The sequence below is a fragment of the Melospiza georgiana genome, chromosome 10, assembly GCF_028018845.1.
Source record: "Melospiza georgiana isolate bMelGeo1 chromosome 10, bMelGeo1.pri, whole genome shotgun sequence".
Taxonomy (NCBI): Eukaryota; Metazoa; Chordata; class Aves; order Passeriformes; family Passerellidae; genus Melospiza; species Melospiza georgiana.
The window spans coordinates 12,498,630-12,526,226 of NC_080439.1; the positions used below are offsets into that span (position 1 = coordinate 12,498,630).

At 35.9% G+C, this 27,597-nt stretch overlaps 1 protein-coding gene across 14 annotated transcripts in view; it reads left to right on the forward strand.

Moving 5' to 3' along the window:
• The window catches only part of DLG1 (discs large MAGUK scaffold protein 1), a 140,650-nt gene that overhangs the window by 108,288 nt on the left and 4,765 nt on the right, over window positions 1-27,597 (forward strand). For 7 of the 14 annotated variants that reach the window (XM_058031084.1, XM_058031087.1, XM_058031090.1 and 4 more), the window contains 8 exons: window positions 5,929-6,043; window positions 12,359-12,535; window positions 13,316-13,382; window positions 18,529-18,562; window positions 20,140-20,181; window positions 23,282-23,332; window positions 24,742-24,843; window positions 25,067-25,239. In XM_058031084.1, the coding sequence (XP_057887067.1) occupies window positions 5,929-6,043; window positions 12,359-12,535; window positions 13,316-13,382; window positions 18,529-18,562; window positions 20,140-20,181; window positions 23,282-23,332; window positions 24,742-24,843; window positions 25,067-25,239 (761 nt within the window). Of the gene's footprint in view, window positions 1-5,928; window positions 6,044-12,358; window positions 12,536-13,315; window positions 13,383-17,737; window positions 17,838-18,528; window positions 18,563-20,139; window positions 20,182-21,715; window positions 21,752-23,281; window positions 23,333-24,741; window positions 24,844-25,066; window positions 25,240-27,597 lie in introns of all 14 variants that reach the window. The other 7 variants (XM_058031095.1, XM_058031097.1, XM_058031098.1 and 4 more) reach the window with 4 other exon arrangements.

A 27,597-nucleotide genomic window follows, 5' to 3' on the forward strand; every position in this document is an offset into this window, starting at 1 on the left:
TTTAAGTGTTTAAAAATAATAGAATAGCCAAACAAATATATTAAAAATGTGAAAATATATTTGATTGAAATTGGATAGAAAATAATTTAGTGGGTTAAGCTTTCTATTGTAGTTATGCTCTGTTAGATCAGAACTGAGCTGTACTAAGGATGTGGACAACATTAACTGCAGTTATGTAACCTGTGAGTCCTGCTCTCGGAGGGCCTTGAAGAAGGCATCAGGCCAAGTCTGTTGGCATCAGCAGTCACTCACTGGTCACCTCATCTTTCTCCAAAGCAGGGCAAAATTCAGATAAGGCTGTCGTGACAGAAAAGGGTACCAGCCCTTTCTGTTTCCCAAGGATTCACCTGACATACCAAAAATAAAATTATAATTTATTTTCTGAAAGTGGTAAGATGTTTAAGTGATCAGATTAGCTTCATGTTCTTAGGTGATCTGGTGGATCAGTGTAAGATTAGGGGAAGGTGGAACCAAAACATCAAGAGAAGATTTCAAAGGATTTTTGTAAAGCATCTTCTTCTGAACCTGCATTATTCATGTAGGTAGCTAACACATATTCTTTCAGTTTTATTAATGGAAACTGTTTTCTTCATTCTCTCTTGTCTTTAAAACAAATGACTCAAAAGAGAAAAAAAAAGGAGGAAACACAAAAGTTTTATTAGTGTTCTCTGCGCAGTGGCCAGTGTGTGGCTGATTTTTCTGTTTACAATGCTGCATTTATGTAATTCAAAAGAGAATAACTAAACTCTGGGAAATGGTGCCAGTTTTATATGTATAAGCTAAGACTGTTTTCTGAGCATTAATTTTGAAATACATTGTGCATCTTCTGTCTGCAAAAGCCTAGCTGGGGTAGCATGAAGCCAATAATGCTTGTGCAAAACTTAATTTTCAGTAATTGTTTTTTATTGAGGCTGAGCTTCCCCTGCTGTATAGATGAGGATATGGATTTTCTTAAATAAAGGTGGTTCAAAAGATCAGTGCATCCTGATTTCATAAAATGAAAAATTCTTTTAAAAAATACCTCAAAAAAGACTTGCCTTGTTTTTGGGTATGTGGTCCCTGGTTTTCCAGGTTTCTGTTCTTGCTTGTTTTGTACCTAGTTCTACTCATTTGCAAGTAATCTAGATTAGTCAATTAGAGTATTTTCAAAACTGGACCCTTGAAGATTAGGAAAAGGGTTTTGCTATATATAGCCCTGATAGACACTATAAGGCGGCTTACACATGTTTTAATCCTTTAAATCCTCACTCCTACTCTTTAATATACTAAATAAAATTGCTTGTGAATGCTTGCTAAGCCTTCAGCAACATTTTTAGTGGATTCACCTCAGCAGTGAGTGGACCTAGTCTCTTTCTGAGTTTTCCAGGGTGTGTAGGAGGTGTTCTTAACTAAATACAAATGCAGTTTTTCTAATCTTTTGAAATTCCTTGGCACAGGCTTTCAAGTGATTAATGAGATACAAGCTCATTAAACATTAGAGTATATGAAAGTCACCAACGGCATGTGGAATTCATTCTGGTCTGTCTCCGGCAATGTTCATATCAAATGACAAGCATTGCAGCAAAATGTCTCCTCAAAAATGATTTATGACATTTTTATTGTGGTCCATGCATTTTAAAAGAAAAATGGCAGGTCAATACAGAATCAGTATGATGGTGGCCATCCTAACTACCAGACTCCATTTCTCTCTTTGGAGGCACCGTGAAAAGGAAAATTGAATATTCTGCAAGTTGAGAAAAGACTAAAAATCAGTAGTTATATAAAATTGTCAGCGCAAGAGTCCTGCTTAGACAGATCCAATAGGCCCTGCTAAAGAGGGCTTTCCATAGACAGATGGGAAGAGGGAAGCAAGGGGCATACTTTTTTAATGAAAGTGAACTTTTTCAGCTCTACGTGGGTTCGCTGCATGTAAGAGTCTCTGCCATCTGTTCCCTGTGCGCACATCCCGGCTTCCTTCAGTCGCTGCTCCTCCTGTGCTGTGTGCTGAATTCCATCCCTTGTGCAGCCTTCTGCTCTCCTGCCCAATTGCTGCAATGTGTGTTCCAGACCAGATGCATTTCCATTGCAGCTGTGTTTTCCTCTCCCCCTGCCTGCACAGACAGTTTTTCTGTGGATCTGTGTTTTGTTGCCCATCAGATGGGCAGTCCAGGAGAGTTCCATTGATCAGATCCTTTCTGGACTTCTGATTTTCTGTTCAAGTAAATAGTGACGTTAAAAATATTACAGATTTCTAGGTAAAATCACTTTAGCAGCTTGGATTCAGAGTAATCTTCTAGGATTTGCTAATCTTCCCTCCTTTTTGTTTCTTGCTGTGGAATACATGCAGACATACAGCAGATTTAGTCTAGTTTTGCACCATCTGCTTATCCAGTGTAATTTTAAAGTTTAAACTTGAGCCCAGATGTATTCATCCTCTGTTCTTAACAACTGATTATGTGTCAACCTGAGTAGGCTTTGGATTTTTTGCTTTGGTGATGGTGGGGTTCTCTTGGATAAATGCCATGAATTGAAGCAGGAGGTGCATGTGTTTCCTTGATCTCGCTGTTATGTCAGTAGATACTGTTCACTCCCTGCCTCTAAACTTCGTGGGAACTTTGAGAAAATTCTAGTCAAGAAAAGATGCCCTTATTCCAATGCTCTTATTTGATTGTGTTCTGTGGTAGTTTTGCTGCCTGCTATCCTTTATTTGATGTATATCAGTGGCAGCTTTCCTAAAATTGAGACCTTAAAAGTTGATTCTGAGTGAGGTTTCATTCACTGCTGTTGCATATACATCTGGCTTTGGAGCCTGACCAAATTGTTACTGAAAGTATTGAGAGGTCAGATTGTGTGGTTTTCTTTTGGCTTTGAATTTCTTTTTGTGTGGGTGTCTGTGTTTCTATGTACCACCATAGTTCTTATTAAAACAGTATTTCAGAATTTCAGTGTTTTGATGGGCGTGGAAATTGGAAGCATATTTGTAGATGGAGTTCCAGTGGCCAGACTGCTTCATTTGGGTTAAAAACACTTTTACCTTTTCATTTAAACAGCTTATGCCCTTTCTGTTACCCTGATAACACTACACCAGAAATCAAATGCATTCCTTCCCTGCCAAGCTCTTCATTTCCTGTTGACCAAGAAAGCAGAGTTTCCTTTTCGTCTTGTTCACTATGCCTGTTCCAGCTCTAAATTTCTGGAATGTTGACATGACAAAACTTTCTTTAAAAGTTAAATATTTATATGTGCATTGTATGATTTTGTCACAGCCAGGTGGGGTTTCTTGTGTTGTTCACTGTGATTTAGAGGAACAAATATCAAATTTGTCATACACTATATATGGCTATTATGCATAGCATAAGAAAGAAAGGCATTGTAAAGAAAATAATTCTCTAGCATGTATGAGAATCTAGGCATGATTAACTGAAGGAAAGTAAGAGATTGAAGATGCAAAAGACACTTGATATCCAACTCTTCTTAATCACAGAGATAGAAATATAACCTGTCCTAGACAAATTATTACCTCTTCTAGATAAATTAGCAGAGCTCACACTTTGCTTCCTAAAGCTAATGTTGAACCAACCCTTCTTTGTCAACAGGGCACAGGTGCTGATCCTTTGTGTATCAGACTAACACTGCTTTTCTGGTGCTATCAAGAGTCCTGCTGCTGTGTTATTTTCTGTCCCCAGCATTAGTTTCAGTACCACTATACCTAATACCAAGGTTTCTTTTTTAAAAGCCTGTGTACTTTTTAGCTCTAAACCAAATGATGGTGAGAATTCTATTCATCCTGTTCCTCCCAAAACCTTCTGTTAAGAGGAAAGTAACTCAAATTTTAGCTAGCTCTACATCAGTAGAGCTTACCAGATTCTGACTGCACTGTGCTTAAGCTTCTCCTAAATATGAAATTTCTTGGCACTCCTTTTTGAACATAAAGCCTTCTCAGTCCCAGCCCATTAGTTTCCTTTTTTTGCTTTATTCATATGGCAGGAGCCTCTGTGGTGAAATTATTCTCCTCCTTACTCCTACAGATGTCCCTGTCACTCATTCAGCACTTACTTCCCAGGAGTTCTGATGAGAAAAATTAAATTAGTTCAGGAAGCTGCAAGACCAGCAACCTGCAGATGAAATATAGGATAGAGTCAAGCAATACTGGCAAATGGCCTCCCTGGTAGCTCTCTTATATCGATGTGCTGCATAGGAGGAAGTCTGATTCTTCGATAAAATGACACGATACAGAAATTTGTATTTTTTCCAGTAGCTATTGCAAAGAGCTGCAGATTTTTTTAGTATTGAACAGGCTGTAGCACAAGAAAACACTGGGATTATCTGATCTTTTTCATGCTTACTTTCCTTTCACACAGGGGCATACAAAAATCTTTTAGGTTTATAGTTTCTTGGTTACTAATGAGTAAATTGAGGTGACTTACCCAAGGCCCTGCAGGGCAGCAGTAGCACAGCAGGAGTGGGCTGTTCTCTCACTGCATCTGAGCCCTTCCCCTAAAGAATGCTGCTTTCTAAAAAATGTTGTTTTCTCACATTCCTTTTTGGTTGCTGTCCTGTTATCTTACATTCTTTTGTTATTAGTGATAGCATCAGTAGTGGTGGAAATAATGGTTTTGATTCTCTTGTCAAACAACCTCAGCAGTTTGGTTTAGTGCTGGTAAAGTGTTTGATCTGAACTTCACTTGTAAACAGACACTTGGTGCTATTTTAAAACCTAGGGTGTCTTAAAAGCTACTGGCTTTTGCTTATAAAGGACAAAAGTTAGGGTTATTGAAGAGACTCTTCATGTTGTCATAATCTGGATAGGGTTAGTTATAGATGCTATCCGTGCTCACTGTGTGAGTATGTGGGGAGAAAGGGCTGCAGAACATAATATGATAAAACATTCACAGTTTTTAGATGGCTGTTGAAGGAACCTTTGTTTAGACATTTTCTCAAGATCTTTATTTTAGAGTCCTTTCTCAGTCATGCACTTCCTGAATAACCTGGTGCCCACGGGGAGTGAGGGTGCAGCTCGGGAGAGAGCTCAGTGCCCGCTGCAGCAGCTGCTCGCGGCACACACGCCCTGGCTCTGCCAGTGTTGACTTGTTATAATCTGGCATCACGTGGTCTCCTGGGGAAGGTGGTGGCTGCACAACATTTCCTTTGACTAGGAAGGGTTTACAAGTGGATCTCTTGATCCTGAAGTCCAAACTATTCAGCTGAAGGAAAAACTTATTTGCTCTGAGTTCGTATTTTATGCTGACGGCATGTAAGTACCTCACTTCAGGAGATGTTTGTCCTGAAGAAGCAATTACTGTTTTCCTGGCTGCCTTTGTAGCTAAAATCAAATGCATTTAGCATAGTTTTATTAGTACACAGTGCTGCTTAAGAACACAATCCGTTTTTCCAGGATTAACATTGGACATAATTCTGTGGGGGCAATTTGAATCTCAAATGCCGTTTACAAGTGGATTGAAATTCATGCCAGAATTCTGGATTTTTTTTTACTTTCCTGAGCTTTCAGAGGAATATGGTCTTATTTCAGAAGATGTTTTGCATATTTCCCACCTTGTAGTGTTAAATTCTTTATCTCAATCAAATCCAGTAATTTTGAAGTACAGACATTTTTCATTTCTATTTCTTAACATTTAAAATTTAAAAAATGTAGTTCGTGGTTATAAACATATATTTCACATATATGTTCTGAAGTTTCCTTTCTGTCATGGGTTAAAATTAATCTGTAACTGCCTTTTTATTACTATGAAGTTGATAATTATTAGTAGAAATATTTGTCTTCATTTGAAAAAAAATAGTTACTGTGAACTATAGATTATAATCACAGAATTTTGAAGTATAATATTCTTGTATATTTTCTTTGTCTAATCAAAATTATTTCAGATTTTCTTTCCATTTAATTGCTGAAATTTGGCAGGAAATTAATTGCCATGCCTGTCTTTGTTACAGAATACAGTCGTTTTGAAGCTAAAATCCATGATTTACGGGAGCAGATGATGAACAGTAGCATTAGCTCAGGATCAGGCTCTTTGCGAACCAGCCAGAAGAGATCCCTCTATGTCAGGTAATTATCTTTTTCATAGCATTGCTACTGGGTTTTCTGCTTTCTCTAGACTTACTCTTTTGGTATTTGGTTTTTGTACAATTATTTACCAAGTATTAATAAAGGGATACTTATAGGCAAATATAATAAAAATAAAGCTGTATTTAGACTGATTAATGTAATATAGCTGGAAAAGTAGTAATATCCCTGAGAACTCTATATGAACTTTGAAGAATGGTGCTATTGTTTCCTTTTTGTCCTTTGATTTGAGAGAGATGATAATCCTTCAGCAAGAACATATATTTCTTCTTTAAGTCAGTGTATGTGAAGTCTTAAAAACTTAGTTCAGTTTGTGGTTTTGTGACAGCAGTCTTCATATTCTCCCTCGTTCAGTACTTGAGTTCAAATTTATAGTCTTCTCTTTCTTAATGTTTGACAGATTTCCATCTTATTTCCTTCAGATTACTTTAGTTGTTTTCTTGGCTTCATTGAGGAACCTTATTTCTCTATCCGATTGAATTTTGTTATGGAATATTTTTCCATGGTAACCAAGAGAGAAAATGCAAAGCAAATGAACTGAGTATAACTCATTAATTTATTCATATCAAATTAAACATAAAGGAGGCTGAAAGGAAGTGGAAACATAAGAGCATGAAGCAGATGAGAAAATAGGTGGTTTCACAAGGAAATTATGGCAGTGTGCAGCTTATTCATGTGTCACTCAACTCCTACATCAGTTACCGTGTACTGATAAAGCATAACGTTTCAAGTATGGAACGTGGGTAAAAGGATTGCATTTTTAAAAATAAATTGGGTTTTGAGTTCTTCAAATCAGCTCATCTCTGGATTGAGTCAGTAGCCTCTTGGTAGGAGCCAGAATGTTTCAATAGAGCAGGTAAGCCTTCAAGTAGTTCTGGTGTTTGGGTTAAACGTGATTTAAAATGTTGTAGAACCTCACCGGTTTACCTCCAAAAAGTAAGCAGGTTCAGGTGCTGTTGGCTTTTCCCATCCAAAGCAGATGGTGCTTTGTTCATGGTGTATTCTGTCTGCTGAGCTGTGGGAAGGGAAGCAAGTCATACACCAAGCAGTTCCCTGAGTAATTCCATTGATGCTGAGGAAAATCATGGTCCTTTGTCAACTATTTCTGAATGCTTGACACAAATGTAGCTAAATACTCACAGGGCTTCTGTTTAGCTTGACTCTAACAGGTAGTTTCTGTGTTTTGACCTGTTGTTTCAGTAGCTGGATTCTGTTTTCTCAGATCTGAGCCTACATTTTTTTTCTTCTGTTTGCCCTAAATATTTTGGGGGTCAAAATTTAAATCTCTAAAAATAAATGGCTTAAATAGTAAGGGTCAGTGCTTAATACCACAGTTATCCATATCTTTGAATTTCCACAGGTAGGTAAGTGTACATATGGATATTGTTTCCATAATCCCAAGATCTATTGCTTTAGCTCTCATCATATACCTAAGCCCAAACTATTCCAAATGCTTTTATTTTGCTTGGTCAGCTATAGCCTGATTAGGTTCTAGACCCCATATGCTCATGTTCACATATCTGATATTTTGACCCACTGACAAGCAGTTTCTCTTTATATAGCTTTTATTCTGCTGATGGAAGTTGTTGAGCTTTTGACTTTGCCAGCTGCTGCAGAACTTGCAGCCTTCTCCAGGCTGCTGGCAGGAGCCTTGTGGGAACTGGTTTCACTGAAAGTTTTTGAGGCTCAATATTCAGCGTTGGTATAAGTCTGTGCAAATATCTAAAATGCAAAAATTTCTCAACAAAAGTGCTTTTCTACCCACATCTCTTTACAGAGGGTGCTGCTAGGGCTTTTGGGATCTGCTTGTGTCATCACACCAAAAGCTGCCAAATACTGGGAGGCAGCTTAGTATGCACAGAAAGGGTTCTCATCTGTTCTGTCTTGTTTCTGATGTAATTTTGACCCCATTGAAGTAACTTTTATGAATATTTTCACATATTGCTAGATACTGACAGAATATGTTACTTACCCACTTTATTTCTTATTATAAGTCACTCTGGTATAGTCATACTGTACTTTTAATTAAATTCAAAGCCAACTTTAATAACTTCAGATATATTTTTTCAAAAGTGCTGGGTTTTGGATATGCCTTAAAGGATGCCAGTTATGTAACAAAATGCTGAATTGAATGGTAAATCCACCAGTAAAATGTTTATAGGCATTCAATCACAATTTCAGAAAAGCTATTAAATAAAAATACAATGAAAATCATCTCTGCTGCTTTCTCAAAATCAAATTAATAAAATAGAATCAGATAGATCATTGTATCCCTGTAAACATATCTTTAAAACTAGTCTGCCTGTAAACAACATTTTTGGTATTATGTAATGTTAAGGAAAAGGCAATTGTATTTGCCCAAAAATACAATTTGGAGTAAAATGGCAGATTTTTCTTTGTAATTGTATCTATATCAAAAAATGATGTACAGCAATTTGGAAAACAGCCCTTGGAGAGCAATCCAAATAGAGCAATTCAGCAGCAGCTGACTCCATTTGCATGTCCTACTGTCCCCCCCACACCACTCCCCCTGTCCCCAGCTAATTCAGATGTACTGATGTGTCTTCTCTTATTTTGCTTTATATTTCTTCTGGTCTTTGTTCTGCGACAGATTTTCTTATAATGTTTCTGGGTTTGCGTCTGATCTATGTCTATATAGATATATATGCTCACCTGGAGATTCAAAAAGCACATGTGAGAGATACCTTCATGGTATCAAGTTTCTGTGATAACACATGGAGTGAGAGAAAATCTGTTCCATATTTAATCTCATCTTCTGTGGCAAGTCTCAGTCTGCAATGAGTGCAGCATTCAAAATCAAAAATTACATTTACCTTTGTGCATTTTTCTGATCAGCACAATACGTTCCAAATTCAAACAATGACACTGATTTGTGCTTGAATCACAGCAAAAAATGATTATGTCTGCAAGTTGAAGAAATGTAACAGTTTTACAATGACTAAGAAATTTTACCTAAGTCCTTTGGAAAAATAAGATCTGCTATTAGCAGCAGGCTAAGTGTACTTGTCTGCTGCCGCCTTTATGGTATTCTCAGAGTTCAAACAGTAAGTTTCAAACAACTTTCCCAAAAACTCAGAAAAAGAGAACCTCCTTTACAAGCTGACCTTCATTTATTGTGAAGTGGTAAAATTAATTATTTTTTTATGAAATGGAACATAGAGCTGCTTTTGCTGAAGGAATTCCTGGTTGCTTTGTTTATTGAAGAAATGCTTTGGTGGAATTTGGTCAGCAGCCTATGACACTGAAATTAATGAGTGTGGCAGGTAAAAAGATACTCTGGAAAATTTGGCTTTGTTACACAGCCATTACATTTTTGGCTTTGAAGCGTAAACACTCATGAAATATGCAGCCTAATTTCAATTTCTCTAGACTTGTTGATGAAGGAGCTGAGTTACCTTTTCAGTGCTCCTAGGTTCCTGAGTAATGCAAAGTGAAATAAAAGAGAGGACTTTGTGCTTTCTCTAGAAAATATTTTTAAGACTTCCCATTTAAACTTAAATAGAACTTCACAGTAAATATCATGGATCTGCATTCAAAACAAGAGTTGATGAGGATTACTAAATTTATTTTAAGTTAATTTGTGTTTATAACTTACAATAAGTAAATGTATACATGGCATTTTTAATCTGTAACGAAAGTCCCCATGCAGGAAGTTAATAGAACCGTATTTTTTATATTCCAGCTTGTAGATAAATGCATCATCTGGGCTATGAGGTGCCTTCTTGGTTGATGATGTGCCAGGCATAGAGGAAAAGCCATGTTAGTCACTTGGAATCAAAAGACATTCTTGTTAATGCTCTATGCTTTTGAGGTCATTTATAGGATCATTAGCAGTTTGTGGTACTCCTATAAATGTTAGCTGCATAGTTTTGTCACTATTATGTGACACCCTAAATGATCTTTTTATACAACTATTTTCATCAGCTTTGACTTTTTTGCCCAATAAAATTATTTTTCTTGAAGTGACTTTACCAGAGAAAATGTGTTTGATGAAACTGCCTTTGATTGTGCAAAACCTGCTCTGTGTAACCATTTAGCTTGTGGGAAAAGCACATGTTGGCAATAATGGCTTTATCCATTTCTGCTTCCATTTCACTCCTGAGCATCTTTTCTCATGCAGTCAACATATATGTTAATGCTGTTAGGCCAAGCTCAGAGCTTTTATAAATTTATATGCAAACTCAAAAATAGAAGTAAAAAGTGGAGCTGGTGAAAATCATTGCTTGAATGCTAACAAGAAATCTCAGGAAATAAATGTCACGATGCATGTAATTAATTCAGTGAAAATGTATACAACTTGAATCTGCATTGAAAGTACATACTGGATTATGTGCAGTTTATTTTGAGATATGAAATTACATTTGTCCAGAGTGTTTCTTGAACAAATGTGTAGAATAAATATGGAGGAATAGCTACTTCCCATCTGTATCATTTTCTTACCTGCAATATTTTGGCTATGTAAAAAAAAAAAGAAAAAAATTTCTGATTTTTTAAAAAATAATCAGGATATCTCTCTTAAGTATGCTGTGGAATTAACCCAAAATATCTTATTATGAAGGTTGCACTGCTAAGGAAGGTGGTATTTCAACCTCCAAGGTATTTCAAATTTGAAGGTCTGAATTTGCTTATAAACTTAAACTAAAGGTACTGCAGATTCAAGTATAAGGTTCTTAATCTCTATTTAAGTATAAGGCTCTTCAATATTTTTGAAGCCCCTTAAAAATTTTGTCTTTTTTTTAGACTTTCTAAAAATCTTCATTAAAACCTTTAATCCTTTAGGATTTTTTAAAAAAATATTTTATAGCCTAAGAAAGGTATGTTGTCTTAAGCAACTCTGGTTTTGCAATAGATGCTGAAAATGAATTGGTATGACAGAATATTTTGAGTTTTTTCCCTGTAAACAACTAGTTATTGGTTATGAACACATACAGATCACTCAGTGCTTGAGGAAGCAAAATTCACAGAGCTGAAGAACATTTTGGAGCAAACAGGTTTTGACTTTCTGTGATATTAAAAATCTAGCAGAAAAAGGTATGTACGACCAGTGTTCAGAATGAAGAAACAAGCTGAATTTGGACAAGGAAAATGACACCCTTTTAAATCATCACAGTGTGATCTCTTGGTACTGTTTTGGCTTGGTATCGAGTAAGTTGAATTCAGGTATTGTTCAGAAAGTGCAGCACTGACAGCACGTGAGCTGGCAGATAAAATAATGTTGAGGATTTTTTGAACTGTGTCATGCAAGCATTTATTTCACATAGGTGAGGTTCATGAACTATTTTCAAATGTGAAAGAAGTCCTTTAGAAGGCAGAACCTGAGCAGTATCTCTTGCTGTTTGCTAAGTGACTCCTGTCATCTTTCATTTCCATGTCCTCATTAAACCCTCAGCTGCGCCAGGGAGAAACAGACTGCAGATATCTTCATTTCCTCAGGGAACTTGTCCAGGTAGAAAATGATCCAAAAGGCAGAAAAGATATGACTTGTAAACTAGATCAGTTCCATATCATGGTGGACCATGTGCCTTTCCAGACAATTGTGCTTTCTTAAGCAAAAAGGGGAACAGGATTCAGTTGCATAAACCAGTGTTGCTGCCAGAGGCAATGTTAATAAAACTGTAGTCATGCAGCTGCTGCTCAGGTATTGTGAGTGCCTTTTATTTGAAAACAGGCTTACCTTAGGAAAAAGGGTGACATTCTCTCAAAAGGGTCAGGAAATTCCTAAAAGAATGTGCTTAAGGTTCTCTGCCTTTGGGTACTATGTTACAAAGTGGTGAGCAGATCATATTTCTAAGTTATTTTTCCTGTGAGCAGTATACTGATGATACTGACTTTTATTTTAAAGACAGTACTAAACTGTACTAAATTACTAAATAGTTTAAATTTATAACTTGATATGGAAGTGTACTTTACAGAATTTTGACCATGCTCTATGCTTTAAATACTTGCTTATCATTTTTTATCCTAGGCTAACTTGCTCTGTGCAAAGTACTTATTGAATTGCAGTAGGTGTCTCCTGTAGAGCTTTTGTAAAGCACTAGAAGTTTGCTCTGGATCAAGTTTTTTCACATTCATTAAAGCTTAGAAGTGTGTGGGGGTACTGTACTACACATTCTGTGTGTGTATGAGAGAGTGTGTTCAGCCTTCTTGTAAGTACCTGTCAGAATGATGCAATCATTTATGAATAGAACAGGCAGCTTGCTTCATATTTTGTGCTATTCATAGTCTCCTGGTTTTTCTTGCTGTTTTTCTATGTTTAATTCTTTCTTTTCAATGTAGAGCTCTTTTTGATTATGACAAGACTAAAGACAGTGGCCTCCCAAGTCAAGGACTGAACTTCAAATTTGGCGATATTCTCCATGTCATTAATGCTTCTGATGATGAATGGTGGCAAGCACGGCAGGTAACTCCAGATGGAGAAAGTGATGAAATTGGAGTTATCCCAAGCAAACGCAGGTATGGCTCACTTCATTGCCTTGGAGATGTCTGCTATTAAACACCTGATCTGATTAATACATATATTGTATATGCGTTTCTCTTTCATGTTAATTCTGTACCACATCAGCCACTTGTTTGATTCTTTTGTTTTTAAGTAATCTGTAGTAGAATTCTCATTGACTCAATGAAAAGTTCATTAAAATCCCATTTAGCCCTAGGAGTTGTGTGCTGAAGTTAATAAAGGTGGTCCACATCCACCTCTGTTCTCACTGTAAGCTGTGGGTTTAATATCAGATAATTAACCATTTATGTATGAAAAGGTGCAAAGTGTGAATGAATTTTATTCAAGTCATGACACTATCATGAATTCTTTCTACCCAGAACATGGAAAACTGGAAAAACATTCTTTGGTAGCCAATGCAGACGAGGTTTTTGTTGGCATACTGGAGACTCAAATAAGAGTTTAGGTGCTCTGAATCTTAGTATCTGCTATTGATTGATAATTGAGGCTGTTCACTTACTATATTGTGTTTCCTCTTTGCACTCTCTGGATTTATTGAACATGTATAGCCACAAAATACTTCCTCATAATTCCAAATAATATACTTCCAAATAATTCCACAGAGCATCACTTGAGAAATAACAGTTTTCCATTAGCAGGCTTCCATTTTCTGAATGTGTCATAAGCAATAAAGTATTACAAAAGGTACACCAATATGCTTCTGCTATAACAAGTGCTAACTTGAAGTTATGCAGTTTTGCTGATTTCTGACATTTTTGTGTGTGTTTTTGTGGTAGAGTTGAGAAAAAAGAACGAGCCCGTTTGAAGACAGTGAAATTCAATTCCAAAACAAGAGATAAAGGGGTGAGTTAATTTAGTGTTATTACACCTGGCATTGTGATAGTAACACTTTTCTGTGATTTTATGTGTGGAGAATCACTTTTAGATTTGAGTGAAAAGAGTAAATTCTGTCAAATAGAAATTAAATAATTCTGAGCACCAAAGCAGACTTTAATTGCCAAAACACTGCAAATTATTTAAAGGATTAGCATAGAAATATATATGCTTCCTAATACTGTAATGTAGCAGGAGCTCTATATCCTGACCAAGTATTGAATCATGCCATTTCTAACAGCTCTGCACCAGATGTGATTTCTGTCACAGTACATGTGATGGGAATGAGTAGTGAGAAAGAAGTGAGGCTACTTAGGTAGTAAGAGGAATGTTTGCAGCCAAAATTATAGCCATTTCATAATGACACAGCAGCCAAATTTTTTTATTGTTTTGAGGGTGAGGCTTTTTTGTAATGTTTTGGCTGTGCTGAAATTTGAGAAACAATTCTACAACCTTACCATTTCTACCAGTACTATGTGACTAGTAAATTCAAGACTTAGGCCTGTGCATTTTAGATGTTGAATTAATACACCTAAAATTAAATTAATAATATATTGCCATTTCAAAAAATCTGAAGTGTGCTTTAAGCTCCTGAGAAAGCTATTTCTTAAATAGTGATTATATTTTTAATTGCACTAATGCTGTAGCATTGGTTAGTCATTATTGTAATGCTCAAGTGCATTTTAGTAATTTATTTCAGTTACAGTGTTTTCATAACTTCAGAAAGCACATCAAATATTAAAGCCTCAGTATTATATCCTGATAGTGTAGGACTGCAAAGTATAAAAACTCTAAAATTCATATATACGTCCCTCTGCTACATGGCAAACGTTTCTATTATTAATGAAATGTCATGTTTTTGCCCTATAAGTGTTTACTTAAAAGAAAATTAGTATCTCTAACTACTTCCTGATTCACAATTATGGTACTGTCCTGGAGATTTACTGGATTATTGGCAGTATTCTTCTGTTTTGGTGTTTTTGTAGCTTGGTATTGGAATAAAATATTATCAAGTGACATGGTAATTTGAGTTTGCTTTTTAGAAGTCATATAAAGAGAGGCTTAAATACTTCAGATTCTTTTCAGTACACTAAGGAATTCTTCAAATGTTACCATGTTCTTTGAAAGATAATTGCATGGTTTTAGAGGGTGTCTACCAATTAACTGCAAACAGTTAATTACTGATGTGTTTGAAGTAGCTTTGTGACAAAAGCAGAGTTGGTGCACAGTCCCTGTGTACTAACAGAGCACCAAAGAAATGCATGGAATACTGAGTGGAAAAGCAACTACGCTTGCCATTGATGTAGAACTGCAGTTCCTTTTCTGTAGTAACATTTCATTTTGCAAACACTTACACTGTTCACAGTCTCTTGCTTCAGCTGTAAATGTTTTAACATCAGTTTCTCCTTGAAGTATTCCTTCTGTATTTTCTCAGTAAGTTGACTGCACCATACATGTCCTCATGGACCATGTGCCTTCCTGTGTCTGTGTATGCTAATTCTCCATAAACAAGATGAAATACCAATTTTATACAGTTTTTGAAAATTTCTGCATTAAGACCTTGAAGAATCCTAGTGATGGCTAACATTAAAATCCATGTTCCTTTCATTGTAAGGAAACCTAAAAAATCTGGAGCAAAAATGGTTACATTTTATTCTTGTTTGTTCCTTTCATATACACATTTATCTTATTTCTGTGCTGCTTCTGATTTAATATTCTTGCTTGTAATGACTGTCAATGATTGCCAGTGGGCTTATGAAAAATTTAATGCAATTACTATGCATTTTCAACTAATAAGCAAATCCTTCTACCTTTTTCTAATCATGATATCTTTTAAAAGTAGTCTTTTGGCTAATCTTTTATGTGAAATCAGTATAGTATTACTTTTATTTTCTCTTTTGTTTTGGCAATGGAACTGACTCTGACCATTATACATGCAGTATATAAAGTTTCATATTAGCTCAGGAAGACTTACTGTACAGAAAGTTAAAATAATTGTTATGAAATATTTTCAAAACTATAATGAAGAACTTGATTATGTTTTATGAAGCACAGTAAATCAGCTAGTCCTTTTGTTTTAACTGTACAGATTCTCCATTCTCACCACCTCACCTAAACTGAACCATTTTAGCTTTATCACATTTGTCTCCTTTTACCAAACTGATGGACTTGCCCAAATGAAACAATTAGAGATGTGAGTTTTTATTTTTTGGATTTACATTACAGTATTTTTCAGTATACTCAGGAAGGATCTCCTTTGGGCATATTTCTTTGTTGTCCTTATTCTCTAGATTACATTACCCTTCCTGGTTGTGAGAAATTATTTGCACTGAACTTGACTTCTGTTAGAGAAGGTCAAGAGGACCATAAGTAAAAATTTGCCTGTGCCAAGTATGGTTCCTGCAGGCTTATTATTGGCTTGAAACTTCATCTTTTGTCCATGTGTTGGATTGATAATCTACCAGTTTTTACAGTGGAACAACAGTTTTAGTCGAACCCAGATGCAAGGCAATTAAAGGTTTTATGGATTTCCTCCTTAGTACAGTATTGTTATTTCCAGAGCTCAATGTCACTGATTGTGCTCCCATGGTACCATGTGCCCCTTTAACACCTTGTAATTTTAAGTAAGGTTTTAAAAACATTGGTAATGGAAATATCACTGGAAGTTTAAGTATCTGCTATTGCCAAGCACGTCTGGCCAGAAGGATTGTCAGTCCTGTAGCAGGATGCAGCTTTTGTGTTGCACTGTAGGAAAGGAGCACAAATACAGACATTCTCTTTCAATTGTACCAAAAAATGTGGCCCATCATTTGAAAAAGCTTTGTCCTGTTTGATCCCTACTTGTTACTGTCATTCATTCCATACTTAATGCTGCTAGAAAGGATAATATGCCTTTTTGCAACTCCATTGCATATAACAGAGGAATGTGAGCTCACATTGGCTGAAGAAAGACAAACAATTACTTGAAAGCTAACATGCTACAAACTTTAGAAACACTTGTTAATAGAGTCTAGAATGCATGACTTTTTTACCATACCTTTTAAAAGATGTTTCTGTGGTGCTTTTCTTACTTCCTGCTGCACATAGGCTCTGCTTAGCTTAGAAATAAATAGTCCCCTACGGCACAGGGTCTCAAGACCAAGTTGGGTGTTTTCCTATTTTACCATCCTTTCTACTGTAGTTTTTTTCTGCTAACCAAATGACAAAAATATGGCAAATTTTATGTCTTTGCAAAACTGGTCAGATGAGTCACTCATGCCTAAAGATGGAAAGGAATTTCTGCTGATTTTAAGTTAGCTGTATTAGCTCTAGTTAGTTACAATTAAAACATTACTGATTTATTTATACTTTAAAGTTTTTGTATTGACTTGGAACATCAAATTAAAGGTGCTGTAGTCACATGATGTCTTCAGCAGAAGATATGACAGATATTAGTAAAATCTGTGCTAATTACATATACATATATAGGAATGAAAATGCATTGATGCTCTCCATCACTTGGACAAGCAGCACAAAAATAGTTTATATTCATATGGATGTAAATATCTATGTAAGTAACTCTAGAAATTTGTAGTTTGTAGCAACTGAGATGCAGAAATTCTTCAGCAACACAAGCAGTTAATGTCACAAGTTGCTGAACATGATCCTTGATATATACAGGGTTTTTCATGTGGTAATTATAAGTACACTCTTGAAAAACATAATTGCCTCAATAAACCAAAGAAATTAGCTTGTCTTTTCAAGTTAATCTTCGTATTAGGATGCAAAATTGCATAGAACAGAGTAAATCCTTTCAGTGAATTTGCAATGAATTGCAATAGTAAAACACTGATACAAGTTTTGGACTTTTTTTAGTTGGATGGTAACACTGCCCAATACTTTTGATGTTTTGTTATAATATCACTTGTTAGCAGAAGCTTCAGCTTGGTTTTTTGGTTTTTTTTGTTTTTTTTGAATACTGTAACCCCTAAATGAGATAATATAAGTGGTTTAATTGACTTTGAGTCATTATGGTTTGGCCACCTTACAGCAGCCTAGTTTTCCACTTCTTTTAACACTCATAGCATGCCTACATTTGTGAAATACAGGTCAGGCTCTATAGCATGAACCAGTTTTCTCACTACTAAGCATGTGAAACATGGAGGATCTGAGCAAAGCCATGATCCCAGTCTCTGTTTCTAGTGAGCTGAGCAGATGAGTGTTAAGCTGAGATGTGCACTGCATAATGTGGTTGTAGGAGTCAGCTTCCGCAAAGCTGCTGCTCTGGGCCTTTGTTCACACAGACATTAGACATCCTTTGTTTTGCCCCTCCTTCTCTTCTTCAGCAGTCATTCAATGACAAGCGTAAAAAGAACCTCTTTTCCCGAAAATTTCCCTTCTACAAGAACAAGGACCAGAGTGAGCAGGAAACCAGTGATATTGACCGTAAGTATGTGGCATTCCATGGAGAGCGAAGCACAGTAGAAGGGCCTGCTAGACTGCACTAGGGTGTTACCATGGAGACAGTTTCATGAGCTGCAACAGGCTGAGGAGCTCCTGGTGCCCCTGGCAAACCAGGCTACAAAACCAGGGCAAACCTTTGTTTGCTGTGAAAATCAAACTTAACACAAGAGTATCCCAGTTTGGAATAAACTGGGCAATACTGTTGGCTAGCTGGAGGAGATAACTGCCTTCCAGTGCTGTCAGTGATGCTTCCCTGTTTGTGACTTGGAGGAGAAAGCACAGTATTCATGAAAGTATAATGGAGCTTACCAGCTTCTCAAATCAGTCCCTTTAGACTGGTTTATCAAAGTCATTCATTCTAATTGGATTTTCCTAATGAAGAGAGGTTACTCTGATTTTCATTGTTCTTGCCAGCAGTTAAAAAAAGTGTATTCTCAAAACGGAGTTGCATACATTTGCTAATTCAGAGCAGGTTCAAAACAAACTGTGTTCTCTGCCATTTGCATTACTGATTGCACTTCATGTGCCAGTCAAGTCAAATTCTATAGACTCATTTTTCCCTGTGATGCTCTAGGAACTGTCTCCTGTCGTAGCGCCAATTTTATATATTACTGACAATTATTTTCTTTGTGATTGTCTTTTTATTGCTTGCCCTCTGGGGACTACTCTGCAGGAGGTCCCTGACGACATGGGATCAAAAGGCCTGAGTAAGTGATCAAAATACTCCCAAGTTATTTTAACCTCCATCTGAAAAATTACCACTTTTTTTTTTTTTGGACAGATCTCTTTGAGATTGGTGCTCCACTGGCATAAGGAGGTTAACTAAAACTGGTTCATAAGCTTTTCCTAGTTTGTAATCTTTTGGATATTTTGCTTTCAGGAACATGTAAAGTTTATGTGACTGTCACATTAGATTTTTTTTGTTTTCAGAAGCTTACCAGTGCTTTTTTGTTTGTCCTTAACAGTACTGTGTTTTTAATTTGGTGATTATTTTTTAATGTTACTTATCTCTTGTCCTCGTATTTTTATTTATTTAAAAATAACCTTATGGCTCTTTCCAGTAATAGTACCACCATTGCCGTGCTACTTTAACTAGTAACAGTTTTCACTCCTCTCTCTAGGGTTCTGATGTTTACAGCTACTTAAAGCAAACACAACTTTTCCTTAACAAGTGCCAGGAGAGTTTTTCTATTTTGAACACTTATGATGCTTTTAGACCAGGTGAAGGGCTAATAGGGGTGGCTTGAAGAACTTCTTGTATTTCTATTTGAATCAAGTCAGATTCAAAAGTTGCTGCCTGCTCTTAGCAGAAATGTTTGTGTGTATATACCCCACCACTAAATGTATTAAAATGACAAATAAAAAAAGCCAAGACCTTGCTTTCATCACAGATATTAAATACATACACTGTTAGGCACTTATGCAAAAGGAGTCTCTAAAGGGATGTGGCTAAGGGTCATTAGGAATAGCATTTCTTCCCAAGGCATGACTGTAAGGTACAGTGTTTGTGAAATTACTTGTAAGGGCCAGTGCACTTCTGTACCTGTCCTCAATCATGAAGTTGGAATTCTAGTAGCTGTAACATTCATTTCTCAATTCTGAAATGGCTACTTTCAAAGGAATTCTTGGTCTAGACCAGAAAACTTTAGCATTTATGGCCCTATGGTTTAGAACATAAAATCATAAGCAGCCTTTATGGCCTTATGATCATACCTAGTTTGAACTATGTAATATGGTCCAGAAATATCTCTAGATGATTCGGTTCTATAAACAGAACATGTTTCTTGTCTGTTTTTCAGCACAGACTTTTAAAAACTGCCTTATCATACCTAATGCAAGTTGTATTACATGCTGCACTATATTTCCTCTAATTTAATCCAGCTTTTTCTCTACAAGAGACTAAATGTAATCAATAAATTGCTTGCATAAAAGTTGAAATGCATAATCCCAAGGTTTTTACACAACATAATTCATCCTGAAGTGAAAACTTAAAAATTGCAGGGTTACATGTGAATTATGAATTAGTGTACTTTTTGTAATCTTATTTTATGTGCTATTTAATGTTTTTCTTTTTATTAACATCAATTCCTTTCATATGAAATTAAGCTTGATCCTGAGAGCTATGAGAAGTACGTTAAAACTTTTATATGCAGTATGTATTGAATTCAGCACTTTGATATGAGTATTGTCTTTCATCTGGATTACTTTTTGTCGATTTTCTTTTTGTTTGACTCATGCCATTGGTGTATGTTCCTTATTTTTTCCCATTGTGTTGCAATTTCAGAGCATGTAACCTCTAATGCCAGCGATAGTGAAAGTAGTTACCGTAAGTGTTTTAAGTTCTTTGTTTATTCGAGCCCTTGTTTTGCAGCTCTTTGGTTTTGTTTGTCTGTCTTTTCTGGGTATTTACATGTTAAATAGAACTTCCCAGTCAGCTTCAGGTGAAATCTGTATTTGTGTATTTGGTGGAGTACTGCAAATTGTTCCATGTCTTTGTTTTTAAAAAACTCCCTAGAATCACTGCAAACTTCCTTTCTGGACATTTTTTATTGTTGTCTGTGATTTTCTTAGTTCAGCTTAATTTGAATCTACTATTTTTTTTTTTAATTACACAAGCTAGCTAAACATGTTAAATTTAAAGGCAAATTTAATGCTGACAAATATAATTTTATGTAGCTGAGCCTTAATACTGGAACTGTAGCCAAACTGTGTAATCCATTAAATAATGCCATAAATATCTAAAGTTTTTCACAACTGATACTCAGATTTAATATGTATATACTTCAATGAAAGCACAGATAAGCAAACATGTATTTACCCTTGCTTTCAGCTCATTTATTTTGTTAAGTGTGGGTGCTTAGTATGAACTGTCTTCAAAGCATATGACACACATTCAGTGCTGGAGTCAGTTTTGATAAATCAGCATGCTAGTTCTCTCTCTTCCTGGAGACATGGTGTCTCTAAAATAGCACACTCAGTTTGCTTTTACTGCTAGCATCAGCTCCAGTAGTGGTTGCTATTCCCCAGCTGCTGTGGCACTCCATGCTCATGGTGGGTAATAGGCTGCATGGTGCTGCTCTGCTGTGCTTGACATGGGATTGGAATCCCACTGTGCCAGGACTGGAATCCCACTATTCACTTCCAGTGAACAGCTCCCCAGCAAGGCTGCAGGCTAGAGCTGGAAGCCATGGTAGAGCAGAGCAGGACAATAGGGAACATGAAGACAAACATGAAAAGAAGCAGTGAAAGTCATGCAATGGTTCAGTGCTCAGCTCCTGGCTGCCTGCTGTGTAATGGGCACTGCAGAAATACCTAATTTATGTCAGGATAATGAGGAAGGTGGTTCATTAACAGATATATTTGTTTGGCTGTCGATCTTTTCAGAGGTAATGAGCCACATATTTTCTTCCAGATGATGACACTGAAGGAGAGAATGTGTATACATGTATGCAAAATGCTGGTGTTGTTGCAGACTGTAATTGAAAAGAAACAAATTGAGGGAGGCATCTGTGTTCCCTGAGAATAACACAGAATTGAGCACATATGGAAGTTGCCTTTGATAAACAGATATTTTTATAGTTTTTAATGACACACCATCAAAACTATCTAACCATGTCTGTTTCTTCATAAATTTTCTGCTTCCCTTTCTTCCCTCACTTCCAAGGTTTTTCTGAGAGCTAGCTTTATTTACATTTAAAGCTGGTTATTGGTACTACTAGTTAGAATTTTACTTTATTGTTACTTGCGAAGCCATGATTTTATTATGGATGTCATGGATTTGTTTATCTCAATGTGTAATTCTGAGCACTTTTTATTAAAATATTCTTTTAATCTCTTCTTACTGCTGTCTAATATGAAAGTTATCTTGATTACAGATGAGTACGGTTGTTCAAAAGGTTCATTCTATTAATACTAATTTTTCCAAAGAATTGAAAAGCAGTGACATTATATACTTTTTGCCCTCAATCAGGGGATGCTTTTTACTTGTTCTTATCTCTTTAGTAGTTTGCATAACTCTTCTTTGACCTTATAGCAATGTGACTTCTCCAATGAAGTATCTAATTCTATGTGAGCTGGATCTTTCCTAGATGAGTTGATAGTTGGTGATTCCCTGTTCCTCTCCCTAGCCTAAAAAGGGTTCTGAAAGTATATACTGTCCTTCTAAAATCCATTTGCATGAGTAACTTTTTGAGATATTAAAATGTACAGATTGCATGGTTTTGTGTCTGTCTTAAGGTATTCCTCATTTGCAACAATTCAGGAAATTAAAGTCTTCCTTCATGTATTGCTGTAGGGCAGTTTGAGTGCAAATTTATTGCAAAATAAGAGAAATATTTCTGTTAATGAAATGGTAATATTTAGATTTTAAATAACTTTTTGCATTTGCTTTGAAATAGAGAATAGATATTTAGAAGCTCTATATGCATTTATAAAAGCATTCTTCTGCCTTCTGTTTCTACATAAACTGTGGTGTAGCCTTGTATGTTCCTTTGCCTGTTTTAAGTATGGCTTATGAACATCAAAGAATGTTCCAAAATTAGACAAGTGAAATATTGGAGAACTGTATTTTCTTCAGTTCAAAGCAATGTCATGTAATTCGAGCTTGTGTCTTCAGAATTATAAATTCTCTGCTGTCAAAGTTAATTTTTAGTTATTTCATTAAAAGAAATTTTACTCAGAGATATAATGTTAGACTAGAAGCAATCTTTTAGAAACATGGCAACTGAGGTATATTTCAAATGCTTTCACTAACATTTAAAAAGCTGTCAAAATTCAAGATTCTGTTATTTTAGTTTCATTCACTGCTAATGTGCTTCCTGGAGCTGAGAACAATCCAAAGCATTATTTGCTTTCAACTTTGTCTTTAAAATTAATTTATAAAACAGTAGTTGTTTAGTATATACATTGATAGCTTTCTTGGTAGAATTACAGTGGCTGAAGATGTTTATGGAAATGTCAATTCATGATAAAGTTAACGGAAGATCTGTTCACCTTGACATACATGGTTGCCAGCCATGTATAAATATGGAAAAATGTTCTTGTAAATGCTGGCTGCAGAGTGTGGAGAGCGTTCCCAATGCAGGAGGCATTGCTCTAGCAGTGAATGACAGCATGCATGCCTTGCATCCAGGACTCGTGGGGAGCACCACCTCAGCAATGCTTGACAATTCTCTTGTGCTCGATGCCAGCTTGACATGCCAGCCACACCAGGAACTTCTTTCTACTCTCTGTGTCTTATGCTTTAAAGCTCAGTGTTTGGCTTAGCTTTGTGAGGTCTAGAATTCATGGCTCTTGAAAGGTGTCCCTCATCAGCATCATTGTAATGCATATTGCTGGGCAGTATCTGCATCATCAGTCCATGGAATGACTCCCTGTGTTCCTTTAGGAAAAAAATACATTGATGTGTCTTTGCCTTTACATTTTAGGTGGCCAGGAGGAATATGTGTTGTCATATGAACCAGTCAATCAACAAGAAGGTTTGTAGCTCTCAGTATGAAATAGTCTTAATTGTTAGAATGCTTTGCATGCCCTTATGTATTAAGCACCAGGATAAACTTCTTCACCCTTTTAAAGTTGAAACTTACTGTTATTCAAATGAATAAATTATAAAGGCATAAATTATTAAATAAAATCTCTGAATTATTTAGTGCAGAATCCAAAGGTGTGCTACTTCAATAATTCTTGTGTGGTTTACATTGTGGAAGGAAAGTACAGTATGCTTGTCAGTGAGAACCTCATAAATTATAGTTTTATTCTGTTTCACATTGCTTTAGCATTCTCATTGTTTCTGGCACAGCAAAAAGCATGTGAATAGATCATTTGTCTACTTACCAACATCAATTGAAATGTCTTTAATCAGTCTCCCATTTCTGAATGGTTTTCTTATATGGCTAATTTAGTTAATAATTGCCAATGGATTTTTTACAGAAAAAAGTAAAAAATTTAATGAAATGGAAATCACTAGGAGAAAATATTTTCTCACACTTGCATTTAAAAAGTTGCTTTTTACTGATTTCCAGTGGAATGGTTTCCTCTCACCAGAGAGGCTCACAAAGGGAGAAACAGCAGAGATGTTTGTTATTTAATTAATAAGTTAATAGATACTAGATTCAAGACATTCCTCTTACAAATATAGTAATAGAATAGAAAAGAAATAGCTCTGAGTCAAATGAAAATATATTTAATAGGACAGACTTTAATTAAGTGGTACTTATTTGTGCAGAAAGATTGAACCTAAAATTAAAATTTGTACTGCTGAAATTGATCGTGGCAACATACTTAGGCATTATTGTCTTAAAGGTTCTTACAGTGTGATTAGACATAATCTGCTTAAACTTAATTTTCAACCAAAATCCCTTTATTATAAATAATTAGACTACTTTCAAAAGGTACTACACTTAATTTTGTAAGGGTGTTAATAGTTACAGAAACTGTTTATATTTGAGTCATTTTGTATGCAAGTGCTTCATTGTGGCCTTAGGAGAAAAGAAGCTTCTCCCAACACAGACACAGAGTTTTATGAACTGCGCTGCTGCTCTAGGTGCCTCTTTGAATTGAAAAGATTTTCAAACCTCCCCTCTTTCATTTTGCCATTAGAATTTAGGATGTTAGTTTGTGAGAAGGCTTTTTTTTTTCTCAAAGGCTTCATAATCTGAGGCTCATTTTCAGTCACTGAGAATGAAGATTTGAGAGTGAAAGTCTAACATCTTACTGTGACTGTGGTATTGACTGATTGATGTTCTTCAGTGTGTTTCTATTCTCTTTAGAAGTACCTATTCTTCTAAGTATTAAAATCATTGCTGTGTGAGAGATCTTATTTGGATGAACTCTTAAAATTTAACAGTCATATAAAATACAACTGACATTATTCCTTTATGTTTATTAGTCAGTTACACTCGACCTGTGATTGTTTTGGGACCCATGAAAGACAGAATAAATGATGACCTGATCTCAGAATTTCCAGACAAATTTGGCTCATGTGTTCCACGTAAGTCTCAGCAAATACTAAAGCAACTTTAGGTTGTATTTTTCTCTTAATTTTTTATAGACATTCTCTGTTTGTTGGATTTTAAAAAAAAGTTAATATATTGTTTAAACTATCTTAATATCAATCAATTTTGCAATATAAATGGGAGTCTTTTTGGATATTGTAAAAAAAAAAGTCACTGTTTTTTTGTTTTGCTTTAAAAACTACTGGTTTATATTTAAAGATACTACTAGACCAAAACGAGATTATGAGGTGGATGGACGTGATTACCATTTTGTCACTTCTCGAGAGCAAATGGAGAAGGATATTCAGGATCACAAATTCATTGAAGCTGGCCAGTACAATAATCACCTTTATGGAACAAGTGTCCAATCAGTGCGAGAAGTAGCAGAAAAGGTAAATCAGTGCCACTTGCTTTCATTTGCTGAGCTGACTGTATGCCTGTGCTGACAGGGAGAAAGAGAAGAATGGCAAGAAGCCATTAGGAACATTCTGACTTTTAAAGGAATTTGTATAAGGCTAGAAACAAAGTGTATTGTCACAGATGCATTTAGGGAAATAATGAAGCTTTGGAATAATGAAAGCATCATGATTAAATTGTGGAAAAAAAGCAACGATAATGTTGTAAACCCTCTCATTTAAAGAGAATGCAGAAGAAATAACTACAATTATAGGCTAATTAGCCTAGCTCACATACACAGATCATTAACTAATGAAGAGTAGTGCTGGTGCAGTTAATTAATATGAGGATCCTCTTGACATAGACCTGCACAAAAGAAAACTTTAAAAAATGTTATTCTTTGTGCTCCTCATGGTTTTAGCTAACAAAGAGAAGACAGCAAATGTAAAGAATTCAATTTTATAAGTATTTTTTTCTATAACTACCCATATATTTTGAGTATTACCTTACAGTTTCTATCCCAAAGTGATTTGAATTAACTATTTATTGCAAATTCTAATTATTTCTAAAGTCGTACTGAAGTTGACTTGATCTGTCTGAAAAAAAAGTTGATAAAGGGAAATGTATTCCTGAGAATAAGGTGCTTGTCTTAAAGAAAATCATGTGGTGAAATTTTTTTTTGCAAATGTTCCATGTTGAGTTGATGAGAGTTTTTCTGCTGCTGACTCTGTAGTCCATTTTGATCAAATAGGTGAGTATTGCTATTTCTGGCAACTGAATTTACTGGAAGCAAAACCAGGGCAAACACAGTGAGATTCTGTGGGGCAAATGATGTTCTCTTGTCTTTGTCACCATATGGAATGGAACCTGGCCCCGTGGGATAGAGTGAGAAAAGGAAAGAAAATAATATTAATTACAGAATTGTTCAAGTAAATGAACAGTATTTTGTATTGGAGGCTGAACAAAGCTGTGAAACAATCATTTGTGGTTAAATGATGAAATTATTGAATAGCTTAGACATTATAAATCTGTTGGCATTTGCTTTACTTGGTAGCACAAATGCAATCCTTCAGTTCCATCCTGGACCTGAAATTGACTCTCTTCTTTTGTCCATCTGTGGGGATTAGTAAGGTACAAAATTGCTATGAATCTTTCATAAATGGACATGAAGAACAAAGTATTTGCAGATGTCTCCATGCAGTCAAATCTCTTGCATAGGCACCATGGGACTTTGGGTAGATGCAGCAATTTCTTAGTTGCAGCTGACATTATTTTCTGGAAAACAATGGCCTATCCTTCAGAACTGTACTTCAAAATCACGACAGGGCTGCAGACTGGTTGATCTGAAGTTGTTCCCATCCTTGTATTCTTTTCCATCTTGCTGAAAAGATGAGTCTTTTCAGTGGGTTTTATTGCTGGGATACAAAAGATCATTTCCAAGTTATCTGCAATCAGTTTAGGAGAAGACAGAGCAGAAGTGACTGCTATTACTCCAAAAGAACCAGAAACAGTATTCCTAAAATAGCCTTCAGTTGTGTTCACTTGCCCATGCTTCCAGCTGATCCCTGTCTCTCTCATTTCCTTACCCACAATGGACACAGCTAAAGACGCTTTCTGATGTTTCTTTTTGTTCAGTTTTAGAAGGCATTGGCTGCTGTGCAGTGCTTCTCAATCAGATGCAGTGCAACTAAGGAACTAAAATATATAAAATATTATTCTAAATGCACTGTGCAGAGAGCAAAGTAGCTTACCTGCATGAAGACATGTTTGTAACATGATGTACTTGTATTTCTTTTCCTTGTCTTTCACATCTTCACTGGAAAAGACTTTTCATATCTTCTTTCCTTTGGAATCATCAGCACCTTGCAAATCTGTGTCTCGAGGCCACAGTTAATGCATATTCATTGCTGATTTGGAATAAACTGTCATGGTTATACCCCATAAGGTGCAGTACAGGTACTGTGCTGGCTCTCTAGCCCTCCACCCTTTGGCTCCTGGCTTAAGTTGTTGGGCCAAACACAGCAAATAGTGTTTTACTTGGTCCTTTTTTCTTTTTCAAATAATGCTCTTAATTCGGAGCATGTGCCACATTTAAAGATGTGGACAGATCAGCACATGTAAAATACTCTGCTAGGACCTACAGACACCTTTTTTAAATGTTACCAGTTAGCATGCAGACCCATGGACTTGATCTGGGAAACAGCTACCATCAGCTGAAAGCAAACAGACATACATATTGTTCATGTGGGAAGAACACTTCTCTTTAAAAATTCCTGAAGTAAAATTCTGATTTTGTTGGGAAAGAGACCAAATGTAAATGATCCCAGTTATTTCTTCTGCCAGGAGGCAGAAGC